The sequence below is a fragment of the Hydra viridissima genome, unplaced genomic scaffold, assembly GCF_058129835.1.
Source record: "Hydra viridissima isolate aposymbiotic clone 2 unplaced genomic scaffold, HvirCarnegie_v1 scaffold_4, whole genome shotgun sequence".
Taxonomy (NCBI): Eukaryota; Metazoa; Cnidaria; class Hydrozoa; order Anthoathecata; family Hydridae; genus Hydra; species Hydra viridissima.
The window spans coordinates 7,368,057-7,389,855 of record NW_028324303.1 but is presented as its reverse complement, the minus strand read 5'-3'; the positions used below and the strand labels follow the sequence as shown (position 1 = coordinate 7,389,855).

Here is a 21,799-nt window from a genome sequence, read left to right as displayed (position 1 = left end):
TCATATTTTGCTGGATAATTTAGTGGAATGAGCTTATTATATTTTAAACAGTTTGACATTTCATCATTGTAAATCCCTATTTTTTGAATAAATTAACACATTAAACACTTAAATGAAATTTAATCAAATTTAAAATAAAAAGTTAAACCAAAGGATTTCAAAAAATGCAGAAAAATTCTAAAAGCAAAAATAGTGCAATTCACATAAAAACCAACAGTAAATTCAAGAGGTAAAAAAAAATTGTTTAATTCTTTGCTAAATACTTGCATTTCATATTTGGTCTAGGAATTAATTCGTGCGGTTTGACAAGGGATTACAAAACTAGCTTATTGTCTCAGCGTTTCGTTTAGCCACGCATGCGTGCGAAGATCACTGTTATTGCGCATCATTTTCTTTATAAATCATTTGATTTAAGCGTAAACAACACTATTTTTAATTTAACTGATAATGTAGATTTTTGTTCCTGATAAAGCGTTTTTGCGGGGGATTCTTCTTCATTACTTTAACATGAAGAAAAGTGCTACCGAAAGTCATCGTATTTTGGTTGAATTTTATGGTGACCATGCTCTAGCTGAGCGAACGTGTCAGAAGTGGTTTGCACGGTTTAAAAGTGGTGATTTTTGTTTGGAAGACCAAGAACGACCAGGACAGCCGAAAAAATTTGACAATGCAGAATTGGCAGCATTGCTCGATCAGGATTCTTGTCAAACGCAAGAGGACCTTGCAAAATCGTTAGGAGTTGAACAATCAACAGTTTCCAGACGCCTCAAAGCCATGGGTATAATTCAAAAAATGTCTCATTGGGTTCCACATGAATTGTAAGACAGAGACGTGGAAAGAAGAAAGACCATTTGTGAATTGCTGCTTGAAAGACAGAAAAGAAAGGGATTTTTGCATCGAATTGTTACTGGTGATGAGAAATGGATTTATTACGAGAATCCTAAACAAAAGAAGGCCTGGGTAAAGCCAGGTGAACCAGGTCCATCACAACTCAAACGGAATATTCACTGTGCAAAGGTTATGCTGTGTATATGGTGGGATATGAAAGGTGTGGTGTATCATGAGCTTCTGACACCTGGTGAAACTATTAATGGAGAATGTTATCGACGACAATTGATGCATTTGAAGCAAGCTCTGGTCATAAAATGACCAGATTGGGGTAACAGACATGATAAACTCATTTTTCAGCATGATAACGCTCGACCACATGTCGCAAAACTTTTTAAAAAACTATTAGGAAAATGTCAGATGGGAAGTGTTACCCCACCCGCCGTATTCTCCGGACATGGCTCCTTCTGACTACTACTTGTTCGATTGCATGAATAACGATTTGATTGGACAGCGCTTCACTTCTTCAGAAAATATCGAAAAATGGATCTCTGATTGGATCTCTTCTAAGGATGAAGCATTTTTTCGACACAGAATTCGTAAATTGCCAGAAAGATGGTCAAAAGTAGTGACTAGCGATGGACACTATTTTCATTAATGTATTCATCCATTTAGTTTTTGAAATAAACCTTCAATTTTCAATTAAAAACCGCACGAATTAATTCCTAGACCAAATATAATTTTTCATTATCATTAGTATTTAAGTTTGTTTTTTTTTTTGATTTTTAAAAGCAGTTTTTCCTTACCTATTTTTTAAATCATGCATTAATTTTTTTATCCAGGCTCAGCAGATTTCAAACAAGTACAAACAGTCACTCCAAGTTTATCTGAATCCTCACAATATAGTTCATCTTTGAATTGTGATTGTAAGAAGTTTAACTGAAATATCATTTTTAGTAATTTTGTTTTGTTTTATAATTTTAAATATTGTATAACTTGGTGTACAAGATAAGGTGTACAATTAAAATAGATTTTAAAAAAGTGACCTCAACTTTCATACTAAGTTGCTGATTTAAAAAAAAAGTTTAGTTACAATTTATATTTGAATAAATATATTTAATTATAATGAAATAGAAAAACAAGAGGTATGCATTTTTTAAACTTATTTTAGAATGAAATCATAGATGAAAAAAGCATATTTAAAATCCTTAGTGTAGTAATATTAATAATGACTTAAAAGTATCTATTTTAAAAAATATTGATATCTATTTGTTTTAAAAACAACTTTGTAAACTTGTAAATGGTTGTAAATACTATATTTATAAAAAATTTTATTGTGTACTCCAGCATTTCTAGACTTTCAAAGGCATTCATAGCACATAGCACACCTCTAAAATTTTGTGGTCTGACCTGAACCATACTGTATATTAGGATGGTTACAATTATAAAGGTAAAAGAAATTTTCCTGGAAAATCACCACTGGGGAACCCCCTAAATTGTGCCACTTGAGTAAAAAAAGATATTTGTTAAATTTTAGCTCAATCACACAATGCTAACCTATGCTTCATTAAGGTTGATGGAAAAATAGAAAAATATCTTTTAAAATGATGCTGGGTCTTCAGGACAACAATCCACAGTACTCCTTGTGCTAATTTATAATTGGAGAACTCCAATTAACTTCTCTTCTCCATAGCTAATTAAAACTGCAACTTTCTTGACATTTTCTTTATTTAAAATATTTGGAAGTAAATTCCCATCTCAGTGTACAACAGTTCTGTTTAAATCTAAAATTTATAAATATGTGTTGAACAAGTTTTGTTCTTTGTTTTCTAAATTGTTGCTGGGATAAATGAATGATACTCCTACTCATAATAAATTACTGAAAGTCATGTCCTACATTATCCTTAAATCCTTCTTCATCTGATATACTGCCTTCTAAAAATTCAAACTCTTCTATATCTAAAATATAAAACACATAACTGTAATTTAAAAAAATGTCAGAATAATTAAGTTAAGATTATCTAGATAAGTGTTATTTCCCTTAATTAATTATTGATTTTAGGCCAAAGTTTCAACTTTACTTTTCTAAACTGCTTTTCTCTCTCTTTTCTTTTAAGTTAGTTTGTAAAACTTGATCCCTAGGATCAGGTTTTATAAACTAACTTAAAAGAAAAAAGAATATAAACAAAGGGAATGTAAATCTCTAAAAAAATTAACTAATGAAATTAATTAAATTTAAGCAATCGGATTGGTTAGATTTAACTAATTTAGTTACCTTGTCAACACCAATTTACAAAGATTACAATTGGTTTAATTTTAAAATTACATCTTTAATAGTATTTAAGTTATTATGCATTTTGGTGTAATAGGAGAATTCAACTGTTTTCTAATGTATATAGGTAAAAATATAAATATCCCAAAAATATAGGTTATAGCTATGCCATAATTTAATGGAATTAATAAAATGTGAAGAAAGCAATCTCAATTTTTTAAAGATTTCAACCTCAATAAGGCACGAGTTAGAATTGTCTGATCTAGCTAAAACTTAACAGATGTCATTTTTTAGTCAAATAGCACAATTTAGGGGGTTCCTTTGTTAAGATTTCAAACATTGATTTTTTTTTACCACTCTATTGTATATACTGGTGTTTATGTTTCTACTGTTTAGACCAGATTGATAATATGTTGTTTTAGACTGATAAACATTTTATTGAGGTTTAATAGTGCACTTTAGCTACTTAAAGAGTAACTAAAGTAGAAGTAATCACACTGGAGTCATTAGTTTTAAGTAGTTTAACAAAACTGTAATTCAATTTGAACAACCTTTCTTATGGTCTGTGCTAGCTTTCATGTATCTGGATAGTTTTCTCATGGATTCTGTACGATCTTTGATTATATTGGCTTCTGGACTGGACATCCTTGATTCTATCATTAAAACTAGTTTTGAAACTATTTTTCTAATTTTTCACTCTAAAAAAAAAAAAAAACCCACCTTGTGTGTAAATAAAAATTATCAATTTAGAGCTGTACATTTTAAAGTTTACCATTAAATAAAAAACAGTAGATTTTAAGATAATAAAAAGTATGTAAAAATGCATATACCAGTTGAAAATTAAATCATTTAGTAAGCCTTCTAAGCATGATCATAGAGTGTAAATATTACCTGTACACCAAGATCAAGGACTTACATACTAAAGTGCTGAAGCAATTGCATAATGGTTGCTGATGCATATCAAAATTGTATATAAACTTATTTGTACATTAAGATGAAAGAGAAATTATTCACATGTAAATGATTTCTCTTTCATCTTAGATGAATTTGATAGACTTGTCTTATACTTTCAAGGTTCTAATAATTCATATTTGATATTTTAGAATTCTCTAGTTTTCCTTATCTGTTTTCAATTTCTTATACATTTGGGTATCACAAAATTGATCTTTGAGAGATCTTTTTTTTAGGTGACCTGGTATTTTTCATTAGCTTTTTTTGAAAACTGATTAAACATAGTATGTAAGTGTCCATCCATCCATTTTGAGAATTTTTCAATGATGGGCTACTTTAGAGCCACAAAATGGAAATTCAGATGTATTTCTGTGTAGCAAAGCATGCAGGCAAATAAGTTGTTCAGCTACATGATAAAATTGTTATCCAGAGAGTACTTTTTTGAGGACAATTTTCTTTTCAGGAAAGTTAAATATCCATTTAATGTGAGCAAGAACCCATTCTAGTATTTTTGTTCTTTTTTTGTGGCTGAAATAAATATTCTCTGACAGCAACTTGATCAAACAGCTTAGATTCTTATAGACATCTTTTATTTGTAGTAAAAGATACAAGCTTATTCCTAGTTTTGTTAACTTCAACACAAGTTTCTGGTGCTGTGAATTTATTTATTTTGCTGGTTACAGCCACAAATTATTCTTCTCTTGTTGTAGTATTTGGCCTTTCTGACCAAGACAGACCTTAACACATGCCTGAGTTATCAGCTTTGCTGTAATAATACATCAGGATTTTTTTTACAATTTCACACATATATACTTGAAAAGAATTATTATTAATTATTATCAGCTATAAAGTAACAAAATGTAAGCACTTATCAAATCAAAGCAAACAAGTATACCTTTGTAAAGTAATGTTTATTAGTTTTCTCTATTTAGGAATATGCAAGAAAAAAGGAATATTGAGAAACTAAAACTAAAATGAAAAAAGAATGTATCATTGGAAAATTAACTAAGAATTTTACACTTGCACAAAACTCAGGGAAAAAAAAGAAAGGAATAAAAAAAAACCAAGATATTTATTTTCCTATGGGTGATCCACTCAATACTAAATCTCCAAAAAATATAATACTTTTCAAAATGCTAAATAGCAAAATCCACAAAATAAAATAAACAAAGCAAAAAATATGTATACACTCTAAGGAAACCAATTAGCTATGATATTATAATAGATTTGTGAAATTAGTTGATAGTACTTTTATAAGAAATTTAAATGTATTATAAACATTTGGATTTGAAAAATGATTATCTTCTGTTATTAGTTTTAAGCAAAGTTAAAAACAACTCTTACTTATAACTTATCCATTTAAAGTTTTCTTTCATTTACAGCTATTAGTTAATGACTTTTAAGTAGAGTTTTAATTTTTCAATTTTTCATAATTATCATAATTAACAAGAAGTTCCAAAAGAAGGTAAGCCTTTAGATGTTGCTCACCACAAACAATTTCCTTCTTTAAGTTTTGCCATAGCTAGATAGACATTCCTTTTTTTTAAAAAAAAAAATTATAATAATAGATAAAAACATTTTTGACTTGTTCAATTAACTAAATTAAAAAAACTCTTTTAAAATATATTTATTTGGGGTTAGAGTATTTCATTGGGTTTCGTAGCAGTTAGATGTCAATGCAACTGTCATCTATGAAAACCAATGTGTTTTTGTAAGCACCCAGCTAATATAGTATAAATCCTTGTAAACTGAAATTAAAGTTGTTAATTTATGCTGTGACTTTCTGTTAAAATTACCTTATGTAGTTCTGGAGTTGTTCAAACTCATTTTATAAGCAGTAAATTTTCTTTTATTTCAAAAGGCTTTAGCAAATTTTTAATTTTATGTGGATTTAGAGTTCTAAATTTTACAGTTTTTTGTTTTAATTAATTGACTAAAAACTTCAATTTTTGCAATGGTTTTTTACATTTTCTTAGCTTTGAAAGTAAATACTCATGCTTCATCTGTTTTGAAGAAAGTTCAAGAAGAACTTAATGCTGCAAAGAAAGCAATAGAAGTAAAGACATTTTGAATTTTAAAAGTATTATAACACAAAGTTTCATAGTCTTTCATTTTTAAAACCATATGAAAAAACCTACAAGTTGTATGCTGATATTTTATAGTTGCTAAAGCAAGATCGTTGGGTCAGACTACCAGTGAAGGAAACAGTGCAAAGGATGATTCAAGGCAAAGTAAAGCTTTTTTACCTAGCATTTTTAACCAACATGATCATTAAAAAGTAAAAAAAAAAAAAAAAAAAAGGTGTACTATATACAAAGGAATCCACAGGAAGTTGTCTAGGGACAGTGGGGAACTTTTTTTTTGTCTCATTCTCCTATTTTCTGCAGATCTTTTTCTGAATTTTTTATTTATCTACTTTTTTTTGGGGTAACATGGTTTCATTAAAGATTTCTTTAAATAATATGATACCTCCTAATTAGATACCTTAGAGTAACTCTATGAAATAAAGTGACTTAATGAAATAAAGTGACTGGAAAATGACTTATTCATATAAAAGAAATAACCTTTTAGAAAACACTTATCAGTGGAATGCAATTCATGTAATACATTTCATGTTACAAATAATTCATGTAATACATTTCATGTACAACAAATTTATATCCCATATAAATTTATTGTCTTCTATATAATTTTTTTTTTTTTTTTCAAAGTTGCTATTGTGCTTCTTCTTTTTTTTTTTTAAATTTAGTTATATAACAGTAAATATGGTCAGGGTAACAGTAGTAACAGTAATATGGTAACAGTAGTAACAGTAATAGTAACAGTAAATATGGTCAGGGTAATTTTTTATTTGTCACAAATTAAGAAAAAGTAAAGTAATTACAAAGGAAAAGTTGAGGAAAATGAAATTTTAGATATTCTGTATAATCTTTATTAAATGTTTTTAAACTTTTTTTACTATTTTTGGAAATGGAATTATATGAATTCTTCAAACAATTTTGTATGAAGCTTGATATGTACACATCAAGATAACAGTCAATATATCCATTTCTTGTTATTGTTTTTATTAGCGTTGTCTAATAATTACATTTAAAAAATTGGTTTGAGCAAATAAACTATGTTTTCTTTAGTTTATTTGTTTAATAAAAGTCCAAAAAAACTTTAATGATGTATAATAAAGATACTATCAAAAAATAAACATGTATATTACAAAAATAAAACATGTCACATTTTATGTTTAAATACTAATAGCAAAAATATTTGATTGATATTCTGAATTGATCTAAATTTATTTCAAGTAAGCCCTAGACTTTATGGAAGTATTATTACAATCCAGTATTATGTATTATCTAAATTTACATTACAGCTACCTTTGCAACAATAAATAAGCTACAGTACCAAACATAATAATTGTAACCTGTTGCTAAATTGAGATTGAATTGGAAAACAAAAAAACATTTCTTAGATTTTATCATTTAGATTACAAGTTCACAATGCAGAAACTTTTATTTAAAAAGTATGTTAGTAAAAGATTGAATTATATTTAGCCCCACATTAGACACCATAAAGTAGAGAGGAAAAAAAAAAGTTTATTTTTATGAATCATTTTTTCAATAATATATAAGTAAATGTAAAACATTTTGAGACAGATAAAATGAAACATGGTAAAAGGTTTATTTCACATAATTGGATTTAAGTGAAGAAATTTATTATTTATTCAGTGCAATTAAACAGGAGTTTAGTATTAAAAGTTGTATCACTTAACTTGTTATTATGTTTATTAAAAGCATTTGTTCTTTCCAAACCATTTATCTGTAACAGTTCTTGGGTTAGATAAATGTTTGGAAATTATATTTTTCAAATAAAAATTATATTTTCATACTTTAATAAAGTCAACAATGAAATTATTTACTGTCTCTAACATGTTATGGTGTCAATTATGATATGCATTACAACTATCTACCTTAAAGAATACAGGTACGAAAAAAAAATTTATATTTAGTGGCAGCCACATTAGTTTTGGGTTTTTTTGCTTAAGGAATATCCCTAAAAATTTAAATTTGTCTGCCGTAATTTACAGATTTTGGAGATTCCTGCTATGGCCACAACGGTTCTTATTATATGTTACCAACATTTTATTCAATCAATAAATGCTGTAAAAAAATATTAAAATATCAATCTTTTATCAAAATTTCAACCGTGAAAATAAAATTTAGCCACACAGTTACAAGTTCCTGGATCTGTGCCTGGAATATCATGCTGTTATAAAACTTATTAGTTCCTAGAACTAATAGTGTTTCTTAATCAATTTAGTTATAAAGAACTAAAATTTTTTCCCTATGCAATTATATTAAATTTTACTTTTATTTTGTTTTATATATCTTATATTTGTTCACATTTATTTTCATTCAATTCAATTTTTTTTTTTGACTTTTCTATAAGTTACAGTTTGTATATAAGGTTTGAAAATCTAAAGAGAACAAATTTGTTTCTTGAATATTAATCAACAAGACCCAAGATTCCCCACACAAGGCTGAAATTTAAAAATATTTGCTATGTGTGATTCTATGAGCCCATATTCTAGATTATATTTGCTGACCAAGGATGGAAAATAATGTATGGTAACTGAAAAACTTATACACAAACACAGGTTCAAAAATCTATCCCTGAGACAAGAACAAAATCTTTTGACCAAGGCAAAAACTTGTGAGGATAAACGTTATAGCTATTGCTACTACTTTCATCTTCACAAATACAAACTATTTCAACACTAGAGATAAAAGGAGCTCTAGCCCCAGGGGTAAAAAAAACTGCTCATTCAATAAGTAAGCAACCCACAATATTTTGATTGGTGGAAGCACCAACAATCTTTGTAATTGCCAAAAAAAACTTTCTCTGCATTTGTTTGTTTTTGTTGTTTTTTTTGTCAGTTAAAAAAAAAAGATTTTTTAATGTCAATTAAATAGTTTTCTTTTTTTCTCAGTTTTTATAATTTAACTGATATCTGCTTGGATCAGTATTTCTGTTTTATTATGGATGTTTAAGCTTACTAAAGTCTAATACTGATATCATGCATCTGCTTTTAAAACCTGAAATCAATAGTTTTTTTTTTATAGATCTACTATCTGTCTTCTATTAGTTTTTTAAACACAATTGCAAATAATTGACAAAGTTTTTTAAAAAATGAGCAAATGCTTGTTTTCTGATGTCTAGCTGAAACACTATCAGTCTTTTAAACTATTGTATTTTGCTTTTTAAACTTCATTGGCCTCTCACTGTATTGTAAACAACTAGTCAATAAAACTTTTTTTTAAATGCTCCATTAATTTGAGCTGCTAACACTGTTATTAATCTTTTCATTTTTCAATCTAGATAAAATAAAAAGGATTTATTTTTTTATAACAGTAGCATATTAAGTGTGCTAATTTCTCAGTTTTACATTTAAAATGCATGATGAGATATTTTTTCCCAATATAGCAATGAAGAACTATATATTTTTTTTCCAGCCTTATTGGCTAGAAGGTTATCGTGCATTATCAGAGAAACGAAAACTTTTAGAGTTGGCAGTAAAAGCAAATGATGGCAATAGCATATTAACAGTAAGAATTTGTTGATTCAGTTTTAGTGTTTTTAAGATTATTTTGACATTATCACACTTGCATTAGCTGTAAAAAAATTGATTTGATTAAAACTTTATAACTAAATATGGACTAGTTTCACTATATAAAAATATAGTGAACTTTTACAAAAACTTTTTCTCAAAATTAGATCATCATTAGACTAATCTGAAATAAGACATGAACCAGAAAAAATCTGTGCATGTTCCGATGTGGTGTTTACGGAAACCGTACATCATTTAAAATAGCTAATTGTTTTAAAATGTCATTGTATTAATGTTATTCAAATTTAAACAACTCTGTTATTAAAAACAATTAGCTTTAATTGAAATGTCATCAAATCAAGATGAGAAGCAAGAAAAAATTTTGCATTTTCTCGTTGAAAATCCTGGTGCATCACGATTTAAGGACACTGGTAGAATCATAAAAAAAATCAGGAAGTGGAAGAAAAAATGTTTTGTTAGACGAGATCTTGGTAAAAAAGTAAAAGATGCTTTAGACAGAAAACCGGAGATTTCTGTTTGAACTTCAGCGAATAAATTTAAAACAGTTGCTTCCACTATACAAAGAGTAAAGAGAAATTGTGGCTATAAATCTTATAAAAAGAAAAAAGTTCCTCGTCGTGAAGAAAAGCAAGAAAATGTTGCAATTCGAAGTTCAAAGCTGCTCTATAAAAAATTATGTGCTAAAAAATCTTGTTTGATTATTGACGATGAAACTTATTGTGCTGCATATTTCTGATCTCTTCCAGGACACCAATATTATTTAGCAATTAATCGCAAGAAACTGAATTCCAACTATAAATGCATTGGAATGCAAAAATTCGCTAAAAAATTCTTAGTTTGGCAAGCAATTTGTGAATGTGGTGAAAGAAGCTCTTATTTTGTGACTACGGGAACAATTAACACCAAAAAATACATAAAAGAATGCCTCAAGAAACGTCTTTTTAAAATAAAACGTCTTTTGCCGTTTTTAAGAACACACATGGGTAACCCGTTTTTTAGGCCCGATTTAGCATCATGTCACTACTCTGTGACAACTTTAAACTGGCTTAGAGAACATAAAGTAGATTTCGTTGAAAAACACTGCAATCCACCAAATTGTACCAAACTACGTCCTATCGAAAGATATTACGCTCTTGTCAAAAGAAAACTAAGGTTCAATGTAAAAGAAGCCAAAAACATTAAAGACTTCAAAAATAAATGGATCAGAGCTTCCAAGAAAGTCTAGCCAAAGACTGCAAAAGCTGATGTCGAGTGTAAAACGCAAAGTGCGTGCATGTACAAAACGTCACAAACTTTCTTAAGTGAAATCTAATAATATTAATATATGTACTTTTAAAATATATATAACATTCAATATCGAAATACAATAGTTAGATAAATATCCTTTATAATGTCCGCGCAGATTTTTTCTGGTACATGTCTTATGTGGTATGTGTTTATCTCAAAAACTTCGACTTTAGATTTATAGTTTAAAGTAAGAAATTCAAAAAACTTTATGAAACCAAAAAAGGCTGATGTTATATTTACAATGTATGAATCATATTAAAGAGTTAACTCTATTAAATCAAAATTAAAAGAAATAGACAATTCATTTTAAGCTTAACCATCTGAATGCCTTATTCTTTGGTTGGGTAACATATTTCTGTTGTTTTCTACAACTTGTAAAATGCCCTGGAACTTATTTTCGTTTTTAAGAATTCCAACAAAATTACTACAAAACTTTACTCCATATTCAGCAGAGTTGTTTACACTGCATAAACTAGAAATCACATTTTTTGTAAACCGGTAATTTACCGGTTAAAATTTACCGGTAAATCGTGATTTTTTTCCGGGAAAAATTTACCGCTTTTTTAATTTAATTATCGGTTTTTACCGTCTGAAAAGTTAAATAAAAGAAGTGAAAATTATATCATTTTTTACTTTTTAATTTTTCATCTTTTTACTTATTCAATATAAAAAACAACCTTTTAGAAAACAAACTACCAAGGAATTGTTTCAAGTGCTGACAGTAAAGTCATTAAATTGTTTTAAAGACTTTACTGTCAGCACTTTCTTTTCCCATTACTTCCAGGCGGGTTGAACTTTTAGGAGAATGACTTGAATATTTTATCACTGCTATCCTTTCAACAAGAGGCTGACTAATATTCTAATCTAATTTTTATTCAAGAGATAGTTTTGTTGACCTCAGGATTTGATGAACTGACAAAAGCAACTGACAAAAGATCATTTAAAGCAACTGACAAAAGATCATCTATTTTTCCTACTAAGTCAGGTGATTTCAAATATCTTAACAAAGCAAGTAAATTGCTTTGTTGTTTTTCTCTCACAGCTTTTTTACATATATTACACATGGCAGATTCTTGACCACATTTTGTAATCCCAAACTGAGGACTTTTTGGTAAACATATTTCTTTGTTATTGAATTAAAGATTAATCAGTCAAAAATATTTTCATACAAGACTGCTAATAAATATACAGTAGGGGGTAGACCAGGGCACATTAGCCTGCTTTTTTTTCTTTGATTCCTAACTTTTTTGCATTTCGTGTTTTATTTTGTTTCTTTATGGGAGAAGGTTGCTAAAACTATATAAAATAAAAAAATCTTTTATTAAAAGCTTAAATAAACTTGTGAAAATCTTTAAAATGCTTTATTTAAGGTGATGTTCCTTGGGCCAATGTGCCCTCTTACTTGGGCCAACTTACCCAACCCATGGGCCAACTTACCCCAAGTAAGGGGCACATTGTATAAATGAACAATCATCATTTTATCATAGCATTTAACATGGTTACATACAATATAATATCTGGTAACAGATTAGTCACTGTCTTCATCTAATGGGACTAAAAGATCATTACAGTATAAACATTCTTAAAATAGACCCTTGAGTTCTTTTTCTACACAAGTCATATGTGCCCAATGATGGCAAATTAAACACTGAATCCACTCTGCACCTGGAAGACTGTTTGAGAAAGGTTTGAGGCATCTAAAACACAAAGCATCTTTGTTCTCATCTTCAATGTCATATTTCTCATCTTTCTTGTTTGGTTTATTTCTCTTAGTTGGACAAGATTGAATCTTGCTGGTTTTAGAATTATCTGGATTACCTACTTTGGTAGAGAATAGCTTTTTAGTATTTGTTTAATTTTTTAGTTTCAAAGCTATTTTTTTTTTTTTCTTTTAATGTTTTTTATTCATGTTCGAAGGCTTTCTTAACAGGGGTATCTGTTAATATACCAGAAACTCGTTTCTGATTTTTAGGCCTATTTATTCTCTGTTTTCAAGGCTTAGCTTTTTCAAAAGGCCTTACTTCTTCAGGAGATGGTAAAAGTAAAGGGTTAGGAGTGGCACCTGGTATTTCATTTAAATCTGGAAAATTTTCTTTCTTTGAAGTAGACAGAGAGGCAGTCGATTTATTGAGATTTGTCTCTTTGGAAGTGTTGTAATCTGCAGTGGAGAAATCAACATCAGGATTTGATCTATCTGATGTATATGACGGCAAAAAGTCACTTTCTGAAAAAACATCTCTATTAAAAGGATAAACTCCCGTTACTTGGAAGCCACTCATTATGTTCCTTGGAGTTATAGCATTAGGAAGTGCTGTTCTTACTATACCAGGTACATCATAGATAGTCATAGATCGTTTGTTTATAGTTATCCACGTATCACACGCTGAGTTAATAAGCTTTTTTAAACGGCCATAAACACTTCTATCCAATGGCTGTAGCTTATGGCTACAGTGTGCTGGAAAGGATAAAAATGTGATCCCATTTTCTTTGCAAAAATCAAGAACTGGTGCATCAAGATGAGAGCTGTGGTTGTCAATCAAAACTAGACGAGGATGGTTGTTTGAGCAACATGTGTGAATGGCAAAATGTTTGATAAATTTTATAAAATTTTTCTCTGTCATTCAGCCTAAGGAATGAGCTGATCCATCACAACCTATTGGTCCATCACAAATAAAGTGGGACTTAAAGTTAACTCTTGGAAAGATAAAATATGAGAGCACACTATTGCCAATTGCATTAACTGCCAAAGCCATAGTCATTAATGCTCCTTTTTACAGCAGATGTTACTCGACCTATCTGGGGAAAGCCTCTACGAGCGACAATACGGTTTGGTTGTTGCACAGTTGTAATTCCAGTCTCATCAATATTCCATATATCACTTTCAACCTTGTCAAAACACTACTTAAGTTGTCAAAAAACATTTTAACATTATGCTGATTAAAGCTAGTGCAGCGTGCTAAACTTGTTGCTTGAGGAGAACGAATAGAAAGTTTTGGATGCCTCTTCAAAAATCCTGCAAACCAATCACACCCTGCAATTTCTAACTTTGTCCATGATTGGGGAATTTTTCTGCTGCAGGCAAGAGCATATGTATATGCAAATCGTCTGACCTCTTTAGGAGAAAGACCATAGTATATGTCACTTGCTTTCATAAGGTATTGCTCAAGCAAGTCTTCCTGCTCAGGTTCAAATACCTAAATAAAATAGAATTAGCCTACATATTGCATAAACATTCTTTTTAATTATTCTAGTTGTGTTTTACAGTTAACAATGAGTGCATGGGTCTTTACTTATCTTATAGAAACAAACTATCAGATTCAAATCAGTAATTAAACACAAAAACTAATATACCTGAAATCTTTTTGCATAGCCAAACTTGTTCCAAAGTTTTCTGTTTGATTTAGGAGGTGGTAAATCCCTTAGTATAGTAGTTACTTCATTAACTTCATTAGGCTTAGGCATGTCAACAGTAGCAACAATCTGGCATTCATTTTTATTATCAGGAAATGAAAGAATCACTGAGTTCTCATGAATCACCTCAGTTTGAATGGAAGGAAATACTTAATGCAATACCTTCCTAAAGTCTTTCGTGGGATTTTGAACTCCGTACTAACTTTTCTTATTGATCTTCTGTATTCTGTAACTTGTGTTACTGCAAGCAACATTGTATCTTGCAATACTTTTCCTTGCTCTGACTTGCGAACATAGTTTTGCACCACTTTTAGTTAGATCTAAAAATATATTCAAAGTATAATTTTACATTATACTTTGATTATACAATTGTACATTATTATTAAGAATTGTTGTAAAACTTACATGTTAAATACTATATTACATACTTAAAGTTTATTAAATGTGACTTTTTTAAATATATTTCATGTTAATTACATGTTAGTTATTTATGTTTTTTAATTTAAGTATTCATATTATAATACACACACACACACATATATATATATATATAAGATATATAAGATGTATATAAAAGATTTATATATATATATATATATATATATATATATATATATATATATATATATATATATATATATATATATATATATATATACATACATACATATATATAATATACAGTAAATAGTTATTATTTTTCATTACCTACACACTATGAGACCTTGATTGCACTAACAAAATTATTAAATGTCCAATTATTTAAGGATATATCTGCCCTAACATATTTGAAAGTTGGTTTATAACTGATGTGTGTTGAAACTTACAATTAGGTACTATATTTGCATATTAACTTTTTTAAGTATGTAATATTTACTTATTAATATTACATATTTACATATTTAATTTTTTTAATACTACAAAAACAAATTTACTTACTGTTATTACATTCTTACATAAATTTACATATTCTCTACATAGTATGAGATTGTAGCAAAATTATTAAATACCTAATTGATTTATTAGGCTTAATTCTTATCTAATGTTTTGAAACTGGCTGAAAAAATCTCAATCAGATTTGCGTTTTAATAAAACATTCTATCACTGGCACTTTTTTCCATCACAAACAATTTAATATGAATTAAAAAATGTGCATGCATAAGCGGGGGTATGTTAGCCCACATGGCCAACGTGCCTCGTTTGTGCTGGGTCAACCTGCCCCATCACCATGTTTAGAGTAAAAATTATTTTTTTCTTAACCCATCAACAGATACTGTGTAAGATTGTATATTAAAATAATCCTCAGACTTTAAACTTCAAATAAGATACTTTCCTATAGCACTACTGTCGAAGACTAGTGAACACAAACACATCAAGCAAACTGTTCAAAATATACTTCAGCTTATCCAAAATGGATAAAAAGATACAACACTGGCAACTGTGCTCAGATATCTGTAATACCTCTGAGGAATGAGGGGAGGAGTGCTGCCAACCTTCCCCTTGATTCCTAGCGCGCCAAAGCACATAGTCAGAGAACTAACTCAAAAGAGCCATCCTGCCCCTAGGGCCAACATGCCCTGGTCTTCCCTACTCATATTTCTAATAAATATAAATGTTACTAAAGGTTTTCCTTTTATGAATATTTATTTATGCTTTGACAGATTAATCTTTAATTTATTTCATACATTTCTATCAAAGTTTTGTAAACTAAAAACACAAAAGTACTTGCAATAAATCATCATCCAGGGAAAAACCTGTCATTACCGGTAATTGGATAAAAATTTACCGAAAACCAGTAATCCATAATTCTGGTAAAATTCTCAACACTAAATAAAATTTTTTCTTTTTGTCATTATTTAACAGGTACATTGAGAATATTACTGTTTATGTAACATGGTGAAATATAGCCAAGTTGTTCACAACCATAGGAAATATAGGTTTCTCAAACCCCAAATTTTTTCTCTTTGAACTTATTGTATTTGTTGTCAGTTTTGTAGCCAGAGTATTTTATTAGCAATCTTTAGCCTGTGGTTGTCCTCATGGTTGTTGTTAAAAAGGATGTTGAAAAATTATGGACTTTTTTTTTTTTAAATAACATACTACTAAACTAAACTCTATTTACATTAAAATTAATGGCTTTTGGTTTGCATGTTAAAATAATTGCATGTTTTCAAAGTATTTTATTTGTTGTGAGTTGCAAATTCTACTACTCTGTCTTCATCTCCATATCCAAGTCTTCTTACCTAGATGATATTATGCCTATCCAGATTATTGAAGAAAACTTCCATATTCAGTAGAATTTTGCAGCAGAAGTACATGCTGTGATGTTTCAAAAATATGAATACAATGTGTTTAAAATTTTCCTAAAGGAATCCTTCTCATTATTGAATATTCAAAAGATTATTTGAATGCTTTTATGACTCACTCAGTATAGCATACACCTTTTTACATAACAAAACAGTTATCTTTTAATACATTTAACTTTCTTAACAATAGGTAAAAGCTCATTCATTCCGGTGCACCAATATCTCCCTCTATTTTATCAATTAGATTAAGTTGTTTGTTTACATTATATCCCTTAGCCATGAGTTCAAATGATATAATAAGATTCCAGCTGTTCCTTAAAGAAGAGCTGAAATTTTTTTAAAAAATGGAGCTAACTTTTTCACCAAAACATAAAGCTTGAGTGCAGGTACCAAATCTTCTAAAAGAGAACCAGAATCTTCATTAAGCTAAGGAACTAAGTTTTCTAAAATAGGAACTTAAAACATATAGCATTAGCACACTTAAGATCACAAATAAGTTAAAGAGTTGAATTAGTTTTGTCATGTTAAATTATTCTCACTATCGTAACATTTTTCTAACCATGATATATGTTTTTCTTGTAAAAGTCAGAGAACTTTTACAAAATTTAAATTTATCTTAAATTAAGCAAATTTGTTCTATTTTACTCAATTTATGAGATTTTTGTATTTAAATCTAAGTTTTCAGAGTATATCAATCATTCCTATTGTAGCTATTTTTTACCCTTATCTTTTTCCAAGTAGTGTATATATGATAGTTGTTATTCAAATTATTATGACGGTAGTGTATATATATATGATAATTGATAATACACTGTCTGTGTAGTATCTGTCCAAAGTTACTGTCCAAAGTTGTTTGAATTGGATTGAGATTTTTTAAAAAGTGCTTAAATTTTACATCTCTTTTATTTATTTATTTGTTGTTTTTTTTTGTAATATGTGATTTTCAAGAACAATGTTTATGTTAAGGATACTAAGAAACATAAACATTTAGCTATTCTTCATATATATTATATTTCAAAAGGTTAAGTTGTTGTATAATTTAGGAGGTTGTAAATCTCTTAGTATAGTAGTTACTTTGATTAAAGTTGACATTTTAAAATAAAAAATGACAAGAAAACACGAATTATCAGTATAAAAATGATCAGCAATATTTACATTGTGGTAAGAAAAATATTCAAAAGTATTATAAAAAAGAATGAAGAAACTGGGAGTGTGGTCAATCAGAAAGTAGTAGTACTAGTAGTAGTAGTAGTAGTAGCAGCAGCAGCAGCAGCAGCAGCAGCAGCAGCAGCAGCAGCAGCAGCAGCAGCAGCAGCAGCAGCAGCAGCAGCAGCAGCAGTAGTAGTAGTAGGAGCAGCAGCAGCAGCAGCAGCAGCAGTAGCAATAGCAACAGCAACAGCAGGTGTTGTTGTTGTTGGTTACTAATATTATTTTTTTATTTTTGCAATAATAATACGATGATAACTGGAATAATAATTATCTGCCTTACAGTAATATAGCTCTAAGTATCAATTTAACAAAAATAATTTTAAATCTAAATTAAAAATAAATTAAATTAAAATTTAGCTGTCAGTTATCCAAGCATAAAAGTAATTTTTTTATTATTTTATAAAAAGTACATATTTATGATTTGTTTTTTGTTGAAACTTTAATGTCTCTCTACATATTTCTTTTTCTTCTGTTGTTTTTGTTTTTTAAAAAAACCTCAATATTGGTATGCAACAATAATTTTGTTAGTGAAGTTTAAACCTTTTGTTGATAGGTTATAATATTCATGGAAAAGACATTGCAACAAAGTAAGTTTATTCTAGTTTTATAAAATAGTGTGATTTTTAAAAATAAGATTAATAGTTGATAACATTCAAACATGATGTCATTATTTATTATTGCTTGAGTTAAATAATAAAGATCATTAAATCAATAAATTTTAACTGTTGATTTTTTACTTTAACAATCTTAGACAATGGTAATATAAAAAATTTGTTGGTACTAAGAGATCATTCAAAAACCTTAATGATGCTGGATGTGATAGAGATACCCGGCTAACCAGCCTATATAGTAATGGGGTGGGGCCTGTTAGTAGCCCATTGTTATAAGCCCAAACAAACACAACAACAACCCCAAACAATTTCATTCAAAAATCATATATATGCATCAAGATAATAATGGTATAATAAGAAATGAAAGCAGTTTTCTAACCACAGTGAACTTTTTATTATTAAAATGAGAGTAGCTCAATACTCAGGAAAGTAAGAAGCAACACTACAAAACTCTAGTAGTCAAAAAAATAATTTAATATTTTTTTTTATAAAAAGTACAGCAAATGTTAAAGTATCTTTAAAATAAAGAATGTTTTTAAAAAAATTGGTTGTCATGGCTGAATTTCCTGAAAATAGTTCTTGGTCAAATTATAATTATTTTGGAATAAGGTAATTTGCTAAGATAAAAGGAAATTTGAAATTTTTCCTTCAAAACTTTGAAATCCATGTGCTGCAGAAATCAGGTACAACACTTGAACCAAAAAATTAAACAGCAGCAATTAAATAACAAGATGTTCCTTTAATAGTTTAGGAGTGTATGTGTCCTTTAGTACAGGAAAACTAGTTTTTATTGATTGAATAATGGACCATATGATTTCAAAAGCATCTCTAATGAAAATTACCACTGATTGAAAGCATCTCTAATGAAAATTACCACTGATTGAAAAAAGCATCTCTAATGAAAATTACCACTGATTGAAAGAACACGCCCATCGTGTGAAGACCACCCTTCTGGAGGTATCTTTCTTTTTTCATCCATTCATTTAATCTTACCTATTCTTTATTGTCAGTAAGCATTTGCTTATCACTAACAGCAATTGAAGGCACAATTGAAGTTTGCTGGCTGTTAACCCAAAACACTAAAGCGTAACTCATCCTCAAGTCAAGAATTAGTATATTTTTGTAACAATAACTATAAAATAAAAAAATTGTTGAAACACTAATTACACATAAAAAAAAAATTAAAGCAATTTTTACAAAACTAACTAGCACTTTACTAAAAACAACCAGTTACATAATTAAACTTTCAATTTTGTGTTAGATTAATTTAAAAAAGTTAATAAAATAAACTGATTTAGTTTATTTCATTTAATTTATTTTATAATTTATTTTATAATTTATTTTATAATTTATTTTATAATTTATTTTATAATTTATTTTATAATTTATTTTATAATTTATTTTATAATTTATTTTATAATTTATTTTATAATTTATTTTATAATTTATTTTATAATTTATTTTATAATTTATTTTATAATTTATTTTATAATTTATTTTATAATTTATTTTATAATTTATTTTATAATTTATTTTATAATTTATTTTATAATTTATTTTATAATTTATTTTATAATTTATTTTATAATTTATTTTATAATTTATTTTATAATTTATTTTATAATTTATTTTATAATTTATTTTATAATTTATTTTATAATTTATTTTATAATTTAACATAATATAATTTAATATAATATAATTTAATAAAATTAATTCATTTAATTTATTAGTAACCCAAAAATTGCATTAAAAAAAAAAAAACTTAAACAATGTTGCCTATGCATTTTACTAGAAATTGATAACTTAAAATAACGACTTTATTAAATAAAAATTTTTCTTTTTGCCAAATTATTTTTTTTATGTTTAAGAGCAAAGTAAAACTACTTTTTCCTTTGCTCTTAAACATAAATGAGGTGCCTCACAGAAAAAGGTACCAAGTCGAAGAAGACTTTCAACACATAGTGTAGGGTTAGGGCCCAAAACTAACCAGGGGGTGGCGGATGTTAGATCAACAACTACTTGGCACAGCACTGTGCAGAACAATATACATTATTGAATGCAAATAAATGATATCAATATTACTTACATTATTAATAATTATAACAGATTTCATAGTTAAAGAAAATGATTATAGAGAAATTGGTACATTATGAATAATACAATAATAATGAAAACAAAAAATTGAAATAGTTATAACATAGTTATAAATTCCACAAGCCTCAAACTTTTAAATAAAACTAACAAAAGCTAGAATATGATACATGATGCATAATAAAAACAAACATAATTAAAATTCAAATAAATAAAACAACAGATTTATACAACCAAATTAAACCAAATGCAAAGAACTAATTAGTTGATTTCCCATTGATTGGGTAGAAAGCACACATACGATGTTACATGAGAAAATAGATTTAAAGGTAAAAGTAAACACTTTTGCTGAATTTCATTAGCAAGCATGGCAACCAAAGTATTACTGTTGGAACCAGTAGTTGTCATAATATGTCTAGATATAGCATTACGAGATAGAAATGCACATCTCCCTCTAGTGAGTTTAATCATGAATAAAAAAAATTCATTGTTAACAATAACAAATGACCTAACAAGACACAGTATATTATCTCTTACAACTACGCAGTAATTAATTCTACTACAACTCCTAATATACTGCTGACTTAGCACCATTTGGCCATTGACAATTGCTCTTTCGAAAAAAGCTAACTGATCTGGAACTACATTAGATAAAATTGTCTCTAAAGCTCATTTTTCAGCATTGGTTAGAAACTTATACTTTGGTGCACCAAAGAGTTTTACATTTTCTGTAATGCTAACAGTTTTACCTGATGTATTTGTTCTAGATAAACATTGATCAAAAAACTTCAAAACGGATTCTGGAACAGTATTTAAATATTTGGCACCTATAATTGGCAAATTTCTGTATAGAGTAAAAGTACGACATATCTGAAATGATACATTTTGTGTACCTTTAAAAAGGTGCAACAAAAAACCATTGCTGTTTTCAAACATAAAGTTAGAAATGCCCCAAGATTGACCCCACTCACGAACAGTAGAAGAAATATGCTGTAACAAATGAATATTGTAAGTCATATAATCAATGGCATACATAGTACTAAAATCAGACACAAACACATGCAATTGATTTTCAGCTCGATCTAGGTCTGCATGACTAATACTTTCGCTTGACAATATGTAAATACTTTCCACTAGTAACAAAAAATGGTTATAGTAAACTTGTGGTAAAACACCATGTAAAACAAATAAAAAATAAAATAACAAC

At 28.2% G+C, this 21,799-nt stretch overlaps 2 protein-coding genes and 1 pseudogene across 7 annotated transcripts in view; 1 reads left to right on the top strand and 2 right to left on the bottom strand.

Moving 5' to 3' along the window:
- The window catches only part of LOC145182799 (DNA helicase MCM9-like), a 169,116-nt gene that overhangs the window by 108,160 nt on the left and 39,157 nt on the right, over positions 1 to 21,799 (top strand). For all 6 annotated transcript variants that reach the window (XR_016451644.1, XR_016451645.1, XR_016451642.1 and 3 more), the window contains exons 3-7: positions 1,671 to 1,754; positions 6,028 to 6,107; positions 6,214 to 6,282; positions 9,559 to 9,651; positions 18,441 to 18,474. Coding sequence is in view for 2 of the 6 variants with exons in the window: in XM_090084636.1 (XP_089940762.1) it covers positions 1,671 to 1,754; positions 6,028 to 6,107; positions 6,214 to 6,282; positions 9,559 to 9,651; positions 18,441 to 18,474 (360 nt within the window). In the remaining 4 variants the exon portion in view is untranslated. The remainder of the gene's footprint in view (positions 1 to 1,670; positions 1,755 to 6,027; positions 6,108 to 6,213; positions 6,283 to 9,558; positions 9,652 to 18,440; positions 18,475 to 21,799) is intronic.
- LOC149889628 (uncharacterized) lies at positions 11,918 to 14,159 on the bottom strand. The gene has a single exon (XM_090085952.1). It carries the CDS (start codon positions 13,580 to 13,582, stop codon positions 12,953 to 12,955), a length of 630 nt encoding a protein of 209 aa, XP_089942078.1. The 5' UTR covers positions 13,583 to 14,159; the 3' UTR covers positions 11,918 to 12,952.
- Positions 20,854 to 21,716, bottom strand: LOC149889627 (uncharacterized; annotated as a pseudogene).

What these genes read in the sequence shown, in the direction of transcription:
- LOC149889628 (XM_090085952.1), bottom strand. Translation starts at nt 13,582, where the DNA reads ATGACAGAGAAAAATTTTATAAAATTTATCAAACATTTTGCCATTCAC.